At 32.0% G+C, this 17436-nt stretch overlaps 1 protein-coding gene across 3 annotated transcripts in view; it reads right to left on the bottom strand.

Annotated features, from left to right (window-relative positions):
- Positions 1-17436, bottom strand: part of LOC111044220 (multidrug resistance protein homolog 49) — an 88314-nt gene that overhangs the window by 33709 nt on the left and 37169 nt on the right. For all 3 annotated transcript variants that reach the window (XM_039438727.1, XM_039438729.1, XM_039438728.1), the window contains exons 3-10: positions 12041-12106; positions 10371-10470; positions 8516-8703; positions 7059-7203; positions 5098-5201; positions 3657-3825; positions 3303-3427; positions 1549-1738 (exon numbers count right to left, since the gene is read on the bottom strand). In XM_039438727.1, coding sequence (XP_039294661.1) covers positions 1549-1738; positions 3303-3427; positions 3657-3825; positions 5098-5201; positions 7059-7203; positions 8516-8703; positions 10371-10470; positions 12041-12106 — 1087 coding nt within the window. The remainder of the gene's footprint in view (positions 1-1548; positions 1739-3302; positions 3428-3656; positions 3826-5097; positions 5202-7058; positions 7204-8515; positions 8704-10370; positions 10471-12040; positions 12107-17436) is intronic.

The raw sequence follows: 17436 nt of genomic DNA on the forward strand, positions 1-17436 counted from the left end.
TCTTTTAACAATGTAGAATTAATAATGAAAATATTTCATATCAATTATGAAACTATTGAAAAAAATATAATTGATTATTTTTAACGAGAGTAAACAGTTAATATTACATTAATAAACGTGTATCATCTACCGTTTATAGAAGGCATTGACAAGACCGAAGATCGGCAGCGTTGCTCTTCTATCTTTCTCCACCGCCATTATAACGTGGACCACACAATAATTCATTCTTTTTTGAACCATTTTTGACGACACTTTTATCTTATGTTAACTAGACTGAAAATCGTCAAAACTTTGAATTCAAAAAATAATTAATAATAATAGTAATAATATAATTTTTATTACATATAATAAAATTATTATTATAATAATTAATATTATTATTAGTTGATATGAGTAATTATTAAATTCATACTCACACAAGCGTACACATTTTTTTGTCTTTCCTTTCTATGAACAGATATATACTATGAACTATAGTAGTAGACTAGAAAAATAAGTAGTCAATTAGGAAATGATTTAAACACACATTCTAGATATTTTACTACTCAAGGCTGTTGAGAACAACAACACTGTAGCTTACAGTCCAACTTTGCATTTCTTTACATATGCTAAGGTGCATAGTAAGAGTATATGAATAAGAATACATTTTTATGCAGTATTATTACGCAATTATGCGGTACTAATTATTGGTACTGCATGGAATAGCCTGGCGTTAAAAACGGTCAACAAATGGAGGCTACATGAGATCATTTGCAATCGTTTTTTCAACGTCCATCTTTAAAAACCTATAGCATAACTCTTGGTTTTGATTGATGATTCAAATTTTGTGTTTATTCACAATGAATAATATGGAATTGTCTCTTTCCTGTATATCACTTGAAAATGGCATCAATGTTGAAACATGTTGTGATAAAAGAATTTGAAAAAGGGTACTGAGATTTTTATTTTTATTTCTATTTATAATAATATTGAAGTTTGACAATAGAATATTTTTAGAACTTCGATGTATTCTAGACACTGTTTTTCTAGACTCAAGTGTCAAACCGTGTTTGAAGTTGTAGTCTGGACACTCGAGTCTAGAAACACAGTTTCTAGAATACAGCAAAGTTATTAAAAAGTAATGAAAAACAACATAAATATTGTTAGATTTTCAACACAAGAAATCCAGTTGACTTGTGCTAAAAAACTATGCTTGTTAGCTGAGACTTTGGGAAATTAAGCAGATTATTGTAGGACTCATTCCAACTATTTCAATATACACTAGGGTTTATTCATGGAGGATGCTTTTTTCAATGAACATACTATATATCTTCGAACTAATATTGTTATGAAATTTAAGGAGAAATGAGGAATCTATATTATGAGTAACTTATGTAAAAAAAATGTAAGAAGAAATGGTTTTTTGAAAAATTAAAATTTTTCATTTACAATACCGTATTTAAGAAGTAAGAAATGTATATGAGTATGCAAGAAATGTAAGAAGCAGAAATGATTTTTTGAAAAATCACAATTTTTTCACTTATAATTTCTTTAACTCTTTCTACTCACAATAGCTAGAACTCCTGGAGAATAGTCCTTGTCTTCCTTGTATCTATCGGCCAAAATCAGGGGAGTTCCATACCAGAATGCCAGAGTATAAGAGCAGAATACCAACGCCCACGTTATGCCAGTTCCCAGTCCTGTGTAGATACCGTTTCTCATAGCCACTTGCTTCGAGTCTTCTAGCTCTTCTTCGAATCTGTAATTTGAAGTTTTGAAATAAAAATATCCTACAATACGAGGTAACTTAATAGCGAATAAGAATATAGTCATACAGTAGATTATTATGTACGGTATCACATCTATGCTCGGATCAAACACTTGGGGCGAGACCATATTAGGCGTTTACGAGTCGGCAGGGCAGGAAGCTATCCGATTAATTGTCGCCTGGAAAACACCTAATATGGTCTCGCCCTCACGGTCCTATATTTAGTCAAGTAATATTGATTCATTCATTGATATGAATCAAATGATATTTTATTATCATGTAAGACTGGAGCAGCTTTGATTTCCATTGTGCTGGGTAAAAAAGGTTAACATTAGTTCCTATTGGCACATATTTCATTGTTGGAATGAGTTAACACTTCCATATGAGTCAATGGTAATATTTTTCTGTCCAGCAGAACACATTGTTATGCATCTCTATATCCTATTATATTAAGCAAGCAATTTCTGTATATCTGTTTATATTTTTATATCTGTTTATCTGGTTATTTATGATCTCGAAAACGGCTTTAACGATTTTCACGTAATTTGAAACATAGTAGGTTTATGATATGAAAATTCGATTGCACTAGGTCTCATCCCTGGGAAAACTCGCTGAAGGACATGAAAAGGATAACAATTATTCATCCTTGGAAAAACAGATGATAATTTCGTCGTCTGTCGAAACAGAAGATGCGTGTGTGGGAGGGAGACAGAATTATTTCCAGCTGTGTAATCATCAACGAAAAATATTATCTAGAAATTTTAATCGACTTGATCAAAATAATCTGATTAGTTGTTATGACAATATGATAATAATTCTAAACTAGAGTATATCATCATTTTCAAAGTTATTCATTATTTGACAATTTTAAATGATTAGTGAGTGTTATTTTGTTATTCAATTTGGTTTGCGAATAATCTAAATTAGAACTTTTTTGTTTTTAAATGTTTGGACTGAAAATTGAACCTGAATTGAAGTGTATGGAACATAACCTACTTTCTGGACTATTTATAGTGTAAAATCAAAATTCGGGGAAGAAACAGTTTTGGGCTGTGCCTGTTAGTCCTTCCCTAATCATTTTAAAGAATTGTGTTCTGTTTATCAATAGTTTATAAATAAATAACGAGCGAAGCTCGATGCCCCGATATTCACAATATATATGAGCAAAATTATAAACAGACTGGCCTATAATACAGAAAATAAATAAGAGGAACATTTGACAGAAATTTATCAGATTATTACTAAACGGAAATCCAAAGTTAAATGCCGTAAACCACCCTGAAGATTCCTGTTACTGCAAATGTTGAAGACAGAGATAACAACTAGAAGGAAATTCGATGAGAGATACTATCTCATAATTTATTACAAGATAGGCTAACTAAAAAAATAAAAAAAGTTAAAATAAAACAAGAATTTATTCTAATATACAGTGGTTAACAGTATGATAGAAGTTTATATGATTTCTTAGTTGATATTTAATATAATTGTTTCATATAGTCATTATTGTCTACTATTTTTTCTCATTCATCAATCATAATAATTTAATCATAATCACCTTTTAATTTCTTTCTCCTCTCCTCCAAAAGCGGTAACAGTCCTGATGGCTGATAACACCTCCTCCGCCACCCCACCAGCCCTTGAATAACTATCTGACTCTTTCGCTGCCATAGAGCTTTGCATCTGCAAATTACATTTTTAAAATAAATTTGAGTTGTTATAGAAACGGGTATATAATTTGGTTTATTATTGTTTTAATTTGATTGAGTATTCTTATAAAATTTCAACTAGGCTATTCAGCAAAAAGCGTAAAGTGTGACTTCATAACTCATTCTCATAACTGAGGAATGCTTAATAGCAAATCATAATTTCAATAAATAATGATTATACTTCAATCATTGATCTAGTATACCTTAGCAACAACGGCTGCCGCTCCAATGAAGATAGGGCAAAGACTTGTCATGACCAGGGTGAGTTTCCAGCCGTAAAAGAAAGAGATGACCACATTGAAGATAAACGAAGACAGCAAGTAAACAAATATCCCTGCCTTCTCTCCTGTTCCTTCTTTTATTTTCTCTATTCTGGAAAATCATAAAAATATTTATTAGTTTTTCTATTGATATACTATATTAAATATAATCTATTATCTATACTATAATAAAGGAAATAATTGGCTTATACGCGCACGGGATAAGAAATTTACGAATGAAGCATCATCATTAAATGAAAAAGACTAAGAATTTGTTTAAACAGTTTATCAGAGATTGACAATGGTGTAATAACCGAAACCGGTTTTTCAAATTATCAATAAATCTGTGTTTTTTGACAATTTCTTAGTCTTTTTCATTTAATATGCATAATAATTACCACAATATCAACTTCTCAACTACACAAAAAGTGAAGAATCATCACGTCTGAACTACTCAACTGATTAAGTTGAAATTTTGCATATAGATTCTCAATTAACCGAGGATGGTTATAGGCCTATATTCAGTTCTTAAAGATTCCAGTAGGTCAAGTTTTCAGTTTGTCAAGTTTCCAATTAAACCCTTGCGGTGCACGGGTTATCTGCTAATTTTCAATAAATGAATGAATATCACTCACGTATTATATTGATAGGGCTACTTGAAATACGGGTACTTCAAAAGAGAGCACTATATTTGTTAATTGTGATTAAATAAATATCAATATTATAACAAGATGAATCAAATATACTAATTAGTTACAATGATTTATGCATGTAATTCATGGTACATTTATTCTTTTTCAATAACATTTATCATTGAAATGATTAGGAGACAGGCAAGAGGCAGACTTTGAGGTATTAAGAAGATTAAAAATCAATTGCTATTATACAATATATTAAAAGAGCTATGCTATTATAATAATATGCTATTATTATGTTATTAAAAGAGAAGAAGGAAGAAGAAGAAGAAGAAGAAGAAGTGGAAAGGAAAAAGAAGAAGAAGGTCAAACCATGACATGCATTGATAGGAATATGGAAGGTTACCTATTTTCATTTTCTCTCAATATATTGACTACTAACAAAATTATACTATAGCCTATACACAATCACAATCGAATAGGCTACCTGATAAGTACAGTTATGGACTCAAGTCAAACACATCAAATTCCCCACAAGCTCATTGATAATGATTGAATTATGAAAATATAGCTAGGCTTGAATGGAATACTTTGAATAATACAACATTATATGATTGAAAATGAATGAATTTGAGCTTCACAATATCAGAGCTATTATGAGTGAATTTTAGTTTACAAAGTCTCTCTCCGCTCTATTTTTGGTAAATACGTTTAAAACTTAGATGGTAGATTTAAGTTGAAAAACTTACTCAGCTAATGAGGCAGATATGCTAGTTGATGAATGCTGGGTGTCATGCCACCCCACGTCTTGTCTCAGAACTGCTTTTAGAAATTGTTGTCTCTTCAGGCTTATCTAGAAAAAAAAACAATATTCACCAATGCCAGTGGAGTTGATACTGGAAAATTTGATGTTCTAAAGAAGCAAGAATTGAATGGAAATGATAGATAGAAGGAGAAAGTATAAGGCCCGGTTGCACAAAAGTCTGTTAAATTTTAATAATTCTCATTAATTTCACGAGAACCAGTCAGAGAAGCCGTCTTTCCATGAAAGCTTCCTCTGACTGGTTTTCGTGAAATTAATCACGATTAAAATTCAACCGGCTTTGTGCAACCGGGCCTGAAAGTGGAGAATAAAAGGGAGATTTTAGGAATTTACTGGTGAATTTCATTTATAAGATAGGGAAGGGAATATAAAACTTATGTGTTTAATCAAATTCGGAATATATTGAATCAGATTTGTTTATTCAGTTATTAGTTTTACACAATCACCCGATTATTCAGTTATTAATATTGATGAACCAAAATTCAAAGTGAGTATGAGAGCTGACAGTTTGAAGAGCACATCACTAATAGTAATTATTTATTTAGAATGTATGTATTCAGGGCTACTTATCAAAAGTAGCCCTTGTGAAACATCGAAACTAGTTATTTTAATTTGTTATTTTATATAAATAATGAGGGACATTTGTGGATCTGGAAAAAGCATTTGACAGAGTCAGATGGGACCGACTTATGGATACTCTGAAAAGAAGAGGTGTGGAATGGGAGGAGAGGAGACTAATCAGGAACCTGTATGTCAACCAGACCAGCAGAGTGAGAATAGAGGGCGAAATTGGAGAAGAGAGTAGAATAGAAAGAGGAGTGAGACAGGGATGTTGTATGTCACCAATCCTTTTCAACGTTTACCTAGAGGATATATTGCAGGAGTGTTTGGATGGCAAAAGAGGAGTCAGCATTGGAGGAAGACACATAGAGTGCATAAGATTTGCAGATGATATGACGATCCTGGCTGATAGCTGGACAATGATGAATGGAATGTTAAGAGATGTGAATGAGGCTTGTGAGAGGTATGAAATGAGGATAAACGTCAGGAAGACAAAGTGCATGAGAATTGGTGCAGGGAGAGCAAGAATGGGGAATGCTGTACTGGAGGGTGAACAGTTGGAACAGGTATCATCTTTCAAGTATTTAGGAAGCATAATGGAAGAGGATATGAAATGCAACAAAGAAATCAAAGTAAGAATTGCTATGGCAAAAACAGCATTCAATAAGAAAAAGAGAATTCTTTGTAGCCAACTGGACAAGACACTAAGGAAAGGCTAATAAAGTGCTATGTTTGGAGTGTGGCACTGTATGGTGCAGAAACTTGGACGCTGAGAAAGGAGAATAAGAGGGAGGCTTGAGGCATTGGAAAATGTGGATATGGAGAAGGATGGAGGGGATCAGTTGGAGGGATAAAGTTACAAACGAGGAGGTGTTTAGGAGGGTTGGGGAAGGAAGGAGTCTGCTGGATGTGATAAAGGGAAGAAAGAGGAGATGGCTGGGACATTGGATGAGAAGGCAATGCTTGTTGGTGGATGCCATGGAGTGGACCATTCAGGGGAGAAGAGGAAGAGGGAGAAGAAGATACAAAATGTTGGACGACATCAAGGAGGGGATGAGCTACTATGCAACGAAGCGACTGGCAGAGAATAGAAGAGAGTGGAGGGCTGCTGCCATATAGAAGGACCTGCTTACGAGCAGAAAACTACAGACAGACATATAAAAACTTTTCAAGAAAGAGTAATATGATGTTATTTTATAGATTAGTAATTATTTAATTTGGTTGAATGGGAGTCATTAATGCTATTCATAAGGAATTCTAACAGTTTGAAGTAAACCTCACTTACTCAATATTCTAAATAACAATTATAATTGTAACGAAACTTACCCTTTTCTGTGAGATATAGTTGAGAAGGAGAACAGTTATGACTCCAGTAATAAACTGAATCAAGGCGAGGAGACCACAGCCCCAGGCGAAAGCTTTCGAATCTTCCAGAACAAATTCATGCAGTTCATCTTCGGTCATATTATATCTGGAAAAGTACTAACAATTAATGATTGGCACAGCATTAATGAGAAGAATATATTGCGATGAATTTTATGTTTGTATTTCATGTAAGGCTGAGGTGAGACACCAAACAAACATAGATCTAGAACACGAACCATGGAGTGGAAAACACATAGAAGATAGATTATACATTCAAGTTGAGGAAAGAATTCATGGAGTTCATCATCAGTCATATTATATCTAAAAATGATATCACTTGATAATGGCATAAATGTTCGAAACATGTTGTGATAAAATATTTCTAAAAAGGGTACTGAGATTTTTATTTTTCTTTATATTTATATATCTAAAAAATAAGACTTGAATGAAGAATAAGAGGAATACATTGGAATGAATGTTTCTATTTTATGCAGCAAGAAATGAGAATTACCTTTTCGTACGTATAGATGCGAACAGAACGAGTTGGTCGCGGTTTAGCTTTCGATCCTACAATAATCAGGTGGCAATATAAATATTTCTTTTGCCGACGTGTAGTACAATTATTATATTATTTAAAAATATTATTTGTACCATGTATTTTTTTTGTTTGGATTATCATCGTCCTGAATCGCGACCGAGACTATATCGTCTGTACACTCTCATGCTTTACAATGTGCTTGTGTAAAGATGCGTACAGACTTATGCGCCACGAACACGCGTTTTTCACTTCTTATCAGCTCATTATATTTGTGCACTTCTTATCAGCTCATCATATTTGTGTTTGTACAGGAACAGTAAGATACAATATAATAAGCATAGCAACAATTGATGAAAAGTAAAATGCGCTTGTTCATGGCGCATAATTCTGTATGCACCTTCACATGAAGCTCGATCACGACAAGACCCAAACTTAAAGTTAAACATCGACCTGATTGTTCTGTTTGCACGTTTTACGTAAGAACTAGATGTGTTTCGTACAAGTGATAGAAGAATTTTAAAAATAATAGAGTGCACTATTTCCATCATTTTGTAAGCAAATGTTTTTGAAGATTGTAGTTAGTGGATACATTTTAATAATATTGTGTACTTATCAATTAATAGCTGTGGTTGATAACTTATTGTACTTTTGTGTTTATACTTTGTGACATTGATCATTTTCATGTATTTAATTTGTTTTTATAATTGACGTTAGCCATAGTTGTAATTGTACAGCTTTTTATGCAATAAAAATATTTATTTATTTTATTTAGACAACTCATGCAGCTGGCAGCTAGCGCATAAGTTCGCTTCGCTAGCTATGCCAATTCATCAAAATTATTCATTTGAAATGTATTTGAGTAAATAAATTAGAATCCTACTTGAAATGTCCGCCTCCGAACTGGCTCAGGAAGTAGAGTTTCTCTTCAGTTGAATTGGGCGTATATCGTGAGATGAGCGAGGTGGTGTATTCTCCATACATCACTAGTATGAAAGGCTGGCAAATACCCATCAGTGCACCTGATAATAAACCCAGGCTGTACAACAAGGCATCAAAACATTTGTTGATCTGAAAATAAAATTAATTGTTAATCTTTTTGTGTAGTTGAGAAGTTGATATTGTGGTAATTATTCATATTGAATGAAAAAGAGTAATAAATTGTCAAAAAACCACAGATTTATTGATACTTAGAAAGACCGGTTTTTGGTTATTACACCATTGTCAATGGTGTAATAAATACTAAATACAAGAGCAGCAGATTTTATACTAATAGGCGAGTACTGCTATTGGTCAGGGGCAAGAACGCCTGCCATAGGCCAAGCTAGACAGTCTCCTCCCGCTCAAATTGTTAATCTGAGACATCAAATTATTAAACGAGAAATAAATGAGAAATTCAATAGGATTTTGTGTAGTGGTGAAAGTGATATTGCGGACTTGTGACTATATTGAGGTCCACGTTATAATGGCAGTATTTGATTAGCATTGGTGTATAGCTATCCTTGTCTATCATCCTTGTATCATCTTCCTATGGTGAGGTGCACGTTATAATGACAGTATTTAATCAACAGTGGTGTTGCTATCCTTGTCTATCATGGTTGTATCATCTTCGTATCACCTTCCTAAAGTGAGTTCCACGAAAGTATTTGATCAACATTAGTGTTGATATCCTTGTCTCTCATTCAACATAGTAGATAGCACTTTCCCTTTCCGGCTTCACAACGTTGCCAGATCATTATTTGACAATGTGGAAATATAGTTAATTAACAAAATATTTCATCTCAATCATGAATATTTATTATTCAGTCATAGAAAGATATATTTTTCCTGACGAATAAAGTATAATTTATTATTTTAAGCAAGAATGAACACTTTATATTACTGAGATATAACTGGATATCAACTATCCTCTACATAGAAGACAGTGACAAGGCAGAGAATCGGCAATGCTATTCTCCTGTCTCTCTCCCGGTCGTGTGTTGATGGGAAGGATATTATTTTATATCCTTTTTTAAAGAATCAACAATTATTTGTTGAAACACCGCCGATTTATGAAGTTACATTACAATAAATTTTATTTAATCGTTATTCTAATTGCATTCAATCTTTATTATCATTGATTAATTATCTATACTTTGTAAAATTCGTTGAATAATTAGCATTACCGTCATTTAATGTAAATTAGTGTATAACACAGTAAATAGTGTAACATACATAAATAAAGAAATCTAATCTAATCTAATCCACTGTCATTATAGCGTTTACCTTCATATATCTCTCCATATTATAGAAAAGTATACTCAAAGGTGTCAGAGCTACAAATTATTGAAAAAAAGTCTAACGAGATACTGGTTTCAGTTGTTAGACCATTGTAAGTTGAATTTTACATTTTCATAAAGTTCTCTAATTTTCATCAAATTTATCATAGAGGAAGAAAAGGCTATCTTATGCTATCTTAAGCTCTATGATTCTACTTCATTTAACTTTTTCAGTCTGTTTTTTTCTCAAAGACTTGGAATTGTGTAGATCCATAATCATACACGAGTTGTGAATAAAATTCTGGTAAATTATCATAACTGAAAATCAGTTTTCAGAATAGTTTTCAACTCTAGCATTTACAAATTTTTTTCACGATAGTTTTTCACATTATGATCCGTGGAAGATGATTGTGCAATACATAAACCAGTTCAATTTGAATACATTTTTTACATGAAATCTATGATTTTTTCATCACTTACGCAATTCTGTTTTCCTTCTCTGCTATCGTCATCTTCTTCGTCTTCATCTTCAAAGTGCAAGTCTGGTTTTCCGCTTCTTTCATTCTTTTTTGTCGATCTCCTAGAATTATTGATGGACAACTTAGAATCAATCACAAGAAAAAACTGGAAACTACAAATCGATTCTTCAGATTTTACAAAACTCTTCAATTCATAGCTTATTTATATGATATGTAATCTATGATAATGAATGATAATTTACTCATTCATATATTGAGTTGAATTTTCCCCAATAAAAATGTTATTTGAATTCATTTTATATTATTTTATGTTTGGTTTTGAAGTATCTAAATTTAAAAATCTAACTTTGTTGCAGTTCAGACACTGTGTTACTTGTAAATATTTGAAAAAGCCTCTGACTGATGAAGCTCCTCTTCAGGAGTCAAATGCATTCCTCAATACTCCAAGAAAAGTAAGTGTTTTTCCAAATATTTACAAGTAACACAGTGTCTCAACTACAACAAAGTTATTATAAATAGTGTTTCTTCATGGAACGCGACATCAATTAAAAATCTACTTTGTGAAAATAATAAAGGACTGAACATTTTGTTAAGTGAACAACTACAAGACTTGACCTATTTGGGACTATGTGTAACCTTATATCTAAATTTGGGAGAGGAATAGCACAAGGTTACCCTATTTTTTCTCTCCCTATCATTTTGATGATGCACATATTGTATGAATCAATATATAGAGAAAGAATTCCTATTTTTGCTTCAAATACTGGCGTCAAGTACATGCAAATTATCAATCAAAATACCTACAAATTAAAATACATACAGGACAAACCAAATTATGAACAATGATTATATAATAATTTCAAAGTTTTCAAGTGACCATCCATTCATTAAGTGGAATTATTTCTTGATATCGTCAGCTTACAAGCAGAAGGCACAAAGTCAAAAATGATAGTTTTGAGAAAAACCATTTTTAAAGTTTGCATGTTCACTCTAATTATCTGTGTTATATAATAAGATTTGTATTACTGGTGAAATGCACCAAGTCGACTTAATGCATTTCCCTTGATCAAGAATGTGCTGTAAGTTTGAATGAAATAACTAAGTTCTTAAGTGCTTTTCTCCTGATATAAAACAACACAACCTGACTTGATGCTTTTCTGAATCAGCTGTATCTATGAAAATATCAACATCAGAGCTTAGTGCTTTCCACCAGAGCATCGAAAAATGTATCACTTAGTGCAAAAACCTCATTTTGTCCATTTTTCGACTTGGTGCATTTTGCTTGTAAGCAGACGATATTTCATAGCGTTTAGAATTTCCTAGAGTTTACAGTTTAAAGTTTCGAATTTCCTATTTTTATGTAAATTTCCTACACAACAACGTAGGCTAACTCTCATATTTATTTGAAGAATTTGGCAGTTATTGTATAACTCATCAATATGAATTGTTCGTAGTAATAGCATACATTCCGAAACTAGTTCATGAGAGAAATTAATCTTCTCATAATAAACAATTGTGTGATTATTATAAAATTATTTCCAGTTGATTTTTTCCAATTCAATTGCTGCTCATTCCTATTCTTGCTTCAAATACTGGCTTGACGCCATGAAAATTATCAAATACAATAATTAATATTATTGATTATATCCTATTATATTGTGTGATATTTACCTCAAATGACCATTTTCACTACTGAAAAGCTCAAAGTGGAGGCCTTGCACCATATCCTGTTTGGACCTGCAAATTAAAAATATCAATTATTCCTTTTTCTTAAGTTTTTTTTAATGATGTTCACATAGGTGAGTGAATGTAATATGTGTAATGATTGTAATAGGTGAGTGACAATGATGTTGATGATGATCATGATCATGATTATAATGGAGAGATATGAATTTCTATCAGAAAGCATAGCATGGCATTATTAAAATAATAATTAATCAATATAATTTATAACATAGAATTATAGTACCCTTTTTCTGAAATTAATAAAATGATATATTGAAAATACAAATTATAACAACTAGTTTCACCATCCTCTGAAGATTGTTATAGTTTGCATTTTTAATCTATTATTTTATCAATTTCAAGAAAAGGGTACTATTATTCTATTTTATAAATAAAAATAAGTAGCCCTGTATTAATACATTTTAATCATTATAAATATGATTATAAAACGTCTTAGAATGCTCAGGACTTTATGAGTAATGAGGATTAACTCTAATGAAGCATTTTAAGGACCGTATGTTCAAAGCAGTTAACTCAAGTTGGATGCAATTAAGCTATGAGCGCATTAATTTTATAATCTTCCGCATTTCGACTTTTAACTACCAACTAATCCAATTCAGTTTAAACTTGGATGGAGCATAGGGCTCTAACAGTTTCAACTGTTTACAGTTTAAGAGTATTTCAGTCTTTCTTTCAACAGTTTTTATTTATTTATAAATTGATAGATACAATATCATTCTCAACTATGAATGATTGGGGAAGGAACAACAGGCTTATAGCCCAAAACTGTTAATTTCCTTGTTTTTCGGGCTCTAGAAGCCTAGGGTAGACCTACACCGGTGCAAAACACACAAAGGAAGAATTTTGAAACAGTGTTCAATTGGTTGCATGAAATGCTCCCGCTCCCGTCACCGTTTCGCACCAGTGAAAGGTTCCAATCATTGCTATTCAGTATTTATCGTTAGAAATGTACAGAGAAATTGGCAGCTAGTATAATCATTCAATGATCTCCACTTATAGGCCTACATGAAAAAATGAAAAATCTATCAAAAATTGAGGAGTTGGACAAAATTTTTCCTTCAAATTCTTTCATTCATTGAAGCGCAGACGTTCAAATGGGAACCACATTGCAAGCAAAAAAATTAGGATTCTGATCCTAATATCCTGGATTCCATGTGATTATTTTTCAAATAGCTCAAGTACTGTACTTCAAAATACTACTAAAGTTTTCGATCAAATAAAAAGATTTGACACTCATCAATAAACATAAATTCCCTTTCAATAACCATAAAACATATTCTATTCTATTCTAACCAGAGTAATGGAAAAATAGTAGTTAGTGACTCACCCAGAGTTGAAAAATCCATTCAATTCGGAAAGCAGACGCACAAATAACGAATCTTTCATTATAAAAATTATAATATTTCACACAAAAATAATACACACTAAGGCAAAACTACAGTTGATAACACACACTAAAACATTACAGTATATCAGAGTATTCGAATTCCAACCAACTTTCAAAATCTTTTATTGGGAATATCTTCTACTCAACAAAATATTCCTCACTAGTTCCTCTCTTCTTGAAAAAAACAATCGTTTCACCTTCTTCAACCTGATATAGGCCTACAGTAAAATAAGCACTTTTCTAATCTAACTAAAAACTTTCAATAAAATATTCGTTCAAACTCCTTAATAAACTACGTTTTACAGATGGAAATAAATTGGAAGTTTCAATTGTTCAAATGCTAATTAATGAATAAATTTTATTAAACGAAATTTCAATTGCTGTAAACGAAATTGCTGTAAATCACCCCGAACACTCCTTCAACTGCAAATATTGACAAAAACTGCGTTCTCTTATTTATTCTTTCAAAATTTAAATTCGCCAGTTAAAAAATGAGGGCTCAAATTGAAACCTTCAGATTATATTCTTTGTCCTAATATAAAATTTCCTCGAACTATTCTGATACAAAATTATTCCACAAAACGATTTTCACAAAAATATTCTTTATTTTCGTTTGTTCCTTGTTCCTTAATATTGCTCCTTTATTGTATTTAATTTTTAAAATCAAATTATTATTTTTTTTCATATACAAATACAATTAAGGTAAAAACAACAGGCATTTGCCCAAAACTGCTCTAAACCTTAATTTGGAAAACACAGACTAGAGGTTATGTAAAGATGATAACTTAATTTGTACAAAAAAATCAAGTCCAAAAAAATGTATCTACCACAATTTTTAATTTATCAGATTTTTCTTATTTTGCTCCTTTATTCAATATTGTTTCCTTCTTTTGTACTTGTTTATTCCTCTCACCTACCCACTTTTCCACTAAACTAAAGATTTCATACAGAATAAAGCTATTCTACAAAACGATTCCCACAAAAATATTCTTGCTTATTCCTCCCACGTATCTACACATTCACAAAACTCAAAAACTGTCTTTAATTCAAAGTTATTCCACGAAAATATTCTTACTTATTCCTTCCACCAATTTACTATTCCACAAAACTATCCTGAAGAATTATTTCTCAAAAATAAGATCACCTACTCAGATTCGAGCTATCCACGTTTTCACAAACTCAAACTTTTTTCACAAAACTATCATGAATTTACCCTGATGAATTATTTCTCAAAAATAAGATTACTCAAATTCGAGCTATCCACGTTTTCACAAACTCAAACTTTTTCACAAAACTACCATGCATTTACCCTGATGAATTATTTCTCAAAAATAAGTTTACTCAGATACGAGCTATCCACGTTTTCTCAAAAAACCAAACTTATTCACAAAACTACCATGAATTTACCCTGATGAATTATTTCTCAAAAATAAGATTACTCAGATTCGAGCTATCCACGGTTTCACAAAACCCAACCTTTTTCAAAATATTACAAATTAATCCACAAAACTCTGTCTACTTAGCAAAATTGCAGAGAACACTTCAAGTGCAAAACACATCCATCCGTAATGCAATCTGAAAAATAACTGCACCTTGTTCTTCAGTATTTTTTCTGATAGCTGCATATTACTGCAATTACTGTTGTCTACTGATGTTACACAATGCATTCGTGAGACTCACTTCAAAACTGGCAGAATGCCTCGTAAACTACAACAAACGCTCCTCGTTCAACTAATACTGCAAGCTTAAAGTGAATCTCAACATACTAATGAACTGCATTAAAACATAGGAAAATAATTGGTAGTTATGAAGACAAGCGGATTACCCATGTTGACGTACATATATGTGCATTAGTAACAAGTAAGATTCACTATAAACTGTCAGAATTCCTTATGCAACAACATTAATGTTCCCCATTCAAGAAATGTTGACACTGTTGAAGGGGATTCTCACTTTATCTACATACATGTGCTTCATACACGGTGAATACTGTATAATGTAAGGATAATTTGGACTATTTTATGATAAAAATGTTGTTGAGAATTAACTGTTTTTGAATTCTATGATAATAAATTATGTTGGTTGTCCCTGTGATGTAAGGATATCGTTCAAGGTATCCACATGTAATTCAAAAATGTTGTTGAGCATTAACTGTTTTTGAATTCTATGATAATAAATTATGTTAGTTGCCTCTCTAATGTAAGGATATGGATCAAGGTATCCACATGTAGTACATTGGCTAGAAAAATATAATGTAAGGATGAATTAGACTATATTATGATAAAAATATTGTTGAGAATTACTTTTTGTTCAATCCTATGTTGATAGATTATGTAAGTTATGGTACCTATCATGTAAGAATAAGGTCTTTTAAGGTCTCAAAATAATTATGATACAGTGCTGATAGGAAAATTTGTTGATTAGAGTATCGTTGGAAATTACCTACATGATATATCCTCCTTTCTAGTAAAATAATATAAGTAGATCGACTAAAAAGAATTGAAATTGGGAAAACCATACTTGAAATTTATAAAATAGAATTGTAGTACCCTTTGAAAATAATAAAATAAAAATACTCTATTTTATAAAGTATGAAATCTTTATTATTTACTTTATAAAGTATTTTTATTCTATTATTTATTAATTCCAAAGGGTACTACAATTCTATTATATAAATACAAGAAAGTAGCCCTGAATTCATACATTTTAAGAAAATACTTGGAATATTGCAATATTTTGTAGAATGAACTATTTCTTTAAAAAAATGTAGTTGGAAATATTGTATAAGAGTAATACTGTAAAACGAATTATTCCAGAGGAACTGTATCAATAATAGAATGAATTTTATCTTAGTGAATGATAAGAATAAGGGAGGTAAAGATTCAGGAGGAGGAGGAGAAGGTGGTGGGGAAGCAGGTGGAGAAGGAGGAGGAGAAAAAGGAGAAAGTGAAGTAGGTAGAAAAGGAGAAAAAGAAGGAGAAGAAATAGGAGAAGGATGAGTGGGAGGAGGAGAAGAGCAAGAATGATTAGAGGAGAAGGAAAAAAGGACCTGTATCAAGAATAGAATTAATTTTATCTCAGTGAATGATGAGAAATCGAAAATAAAAGATTCAGGAGTAGGAGAAGGAGGTGGTGGGGAAGTAGGTGGAGAAGGAGGAGGAGAAGAAGAAGGAGAAAGTGAAGTAGGTAGAAAAGGAGAAAAAAGAAGGAGGAGGAATAGGAGAAGGATGAGTGGGAGGAGGAGAAGATGCAGAAAGAGAAGTAGGTAGAGAAGAAGAAGGAGGAGGAATAGGAGAAGGATGAGTGGGAGGAGAAGAGCAAGAATGATTAGAGGAGGAGGAAAGAAGAAGAAAGAAGAAGAGGAGGGGAAGTAATAGCAGAAAGGTGACTGACAAGAAGTGAGTATGAGTGAGGGAGATGCAGGAGAATGAGGAGAAGGAGAAGAAGGAGGAAAAAATGATAGAACAAGAAAGGTGAGAATACGATAAGAAAGAGAAAATGTGAGTCAACAGAAAAATGAGATCAAAAATAAGAGAATTTCTTCCTTATCAGGAAGAGAGATCAAGAAAACAAACTTGAAATGAGGATAAAAGGAAGTGAAAAGGAAAAGAAGAAGAAGGAAAAAAGGATACAGGAATTAGAGAAGAAACAGATCGAGGGTAGCATAACTTCTCAGAGAAGGGAAATGCAAAGTGATTTAGGTAGAACCTGTATATTAGAGAAAGAAAGAAGATGATATAATTATACAGATTATTGGATGGCTGAGTGAGTAAGGAAAACGAGTAATATTGCAAGAGAATAACAAGACAAGGAAAGATGAATAAGTAATATTGAAGTAGTTGGAAGAATGATGAGTTCAAGAAAGAGAAGGAAAGAGACATGATAGAGGATCTATCAAAAGTGTGAGACAGAGAGAGAGAGAGTGAGTGTGTGT

Source organism: Nilaparvata lugens, chromosome 12 (genome assembly GCF_014356525.2).
Source record: "Nilaparvata lugens isolate BPH chromosome 12, ASM1435652v1, whole genome shotgun sequence".
NCBI lineage: Eukaryota > Metazoa > Arthropoda > Insecta > Hemiptera > Delphacidae > Nilaparvata > Nilaparvata lugens.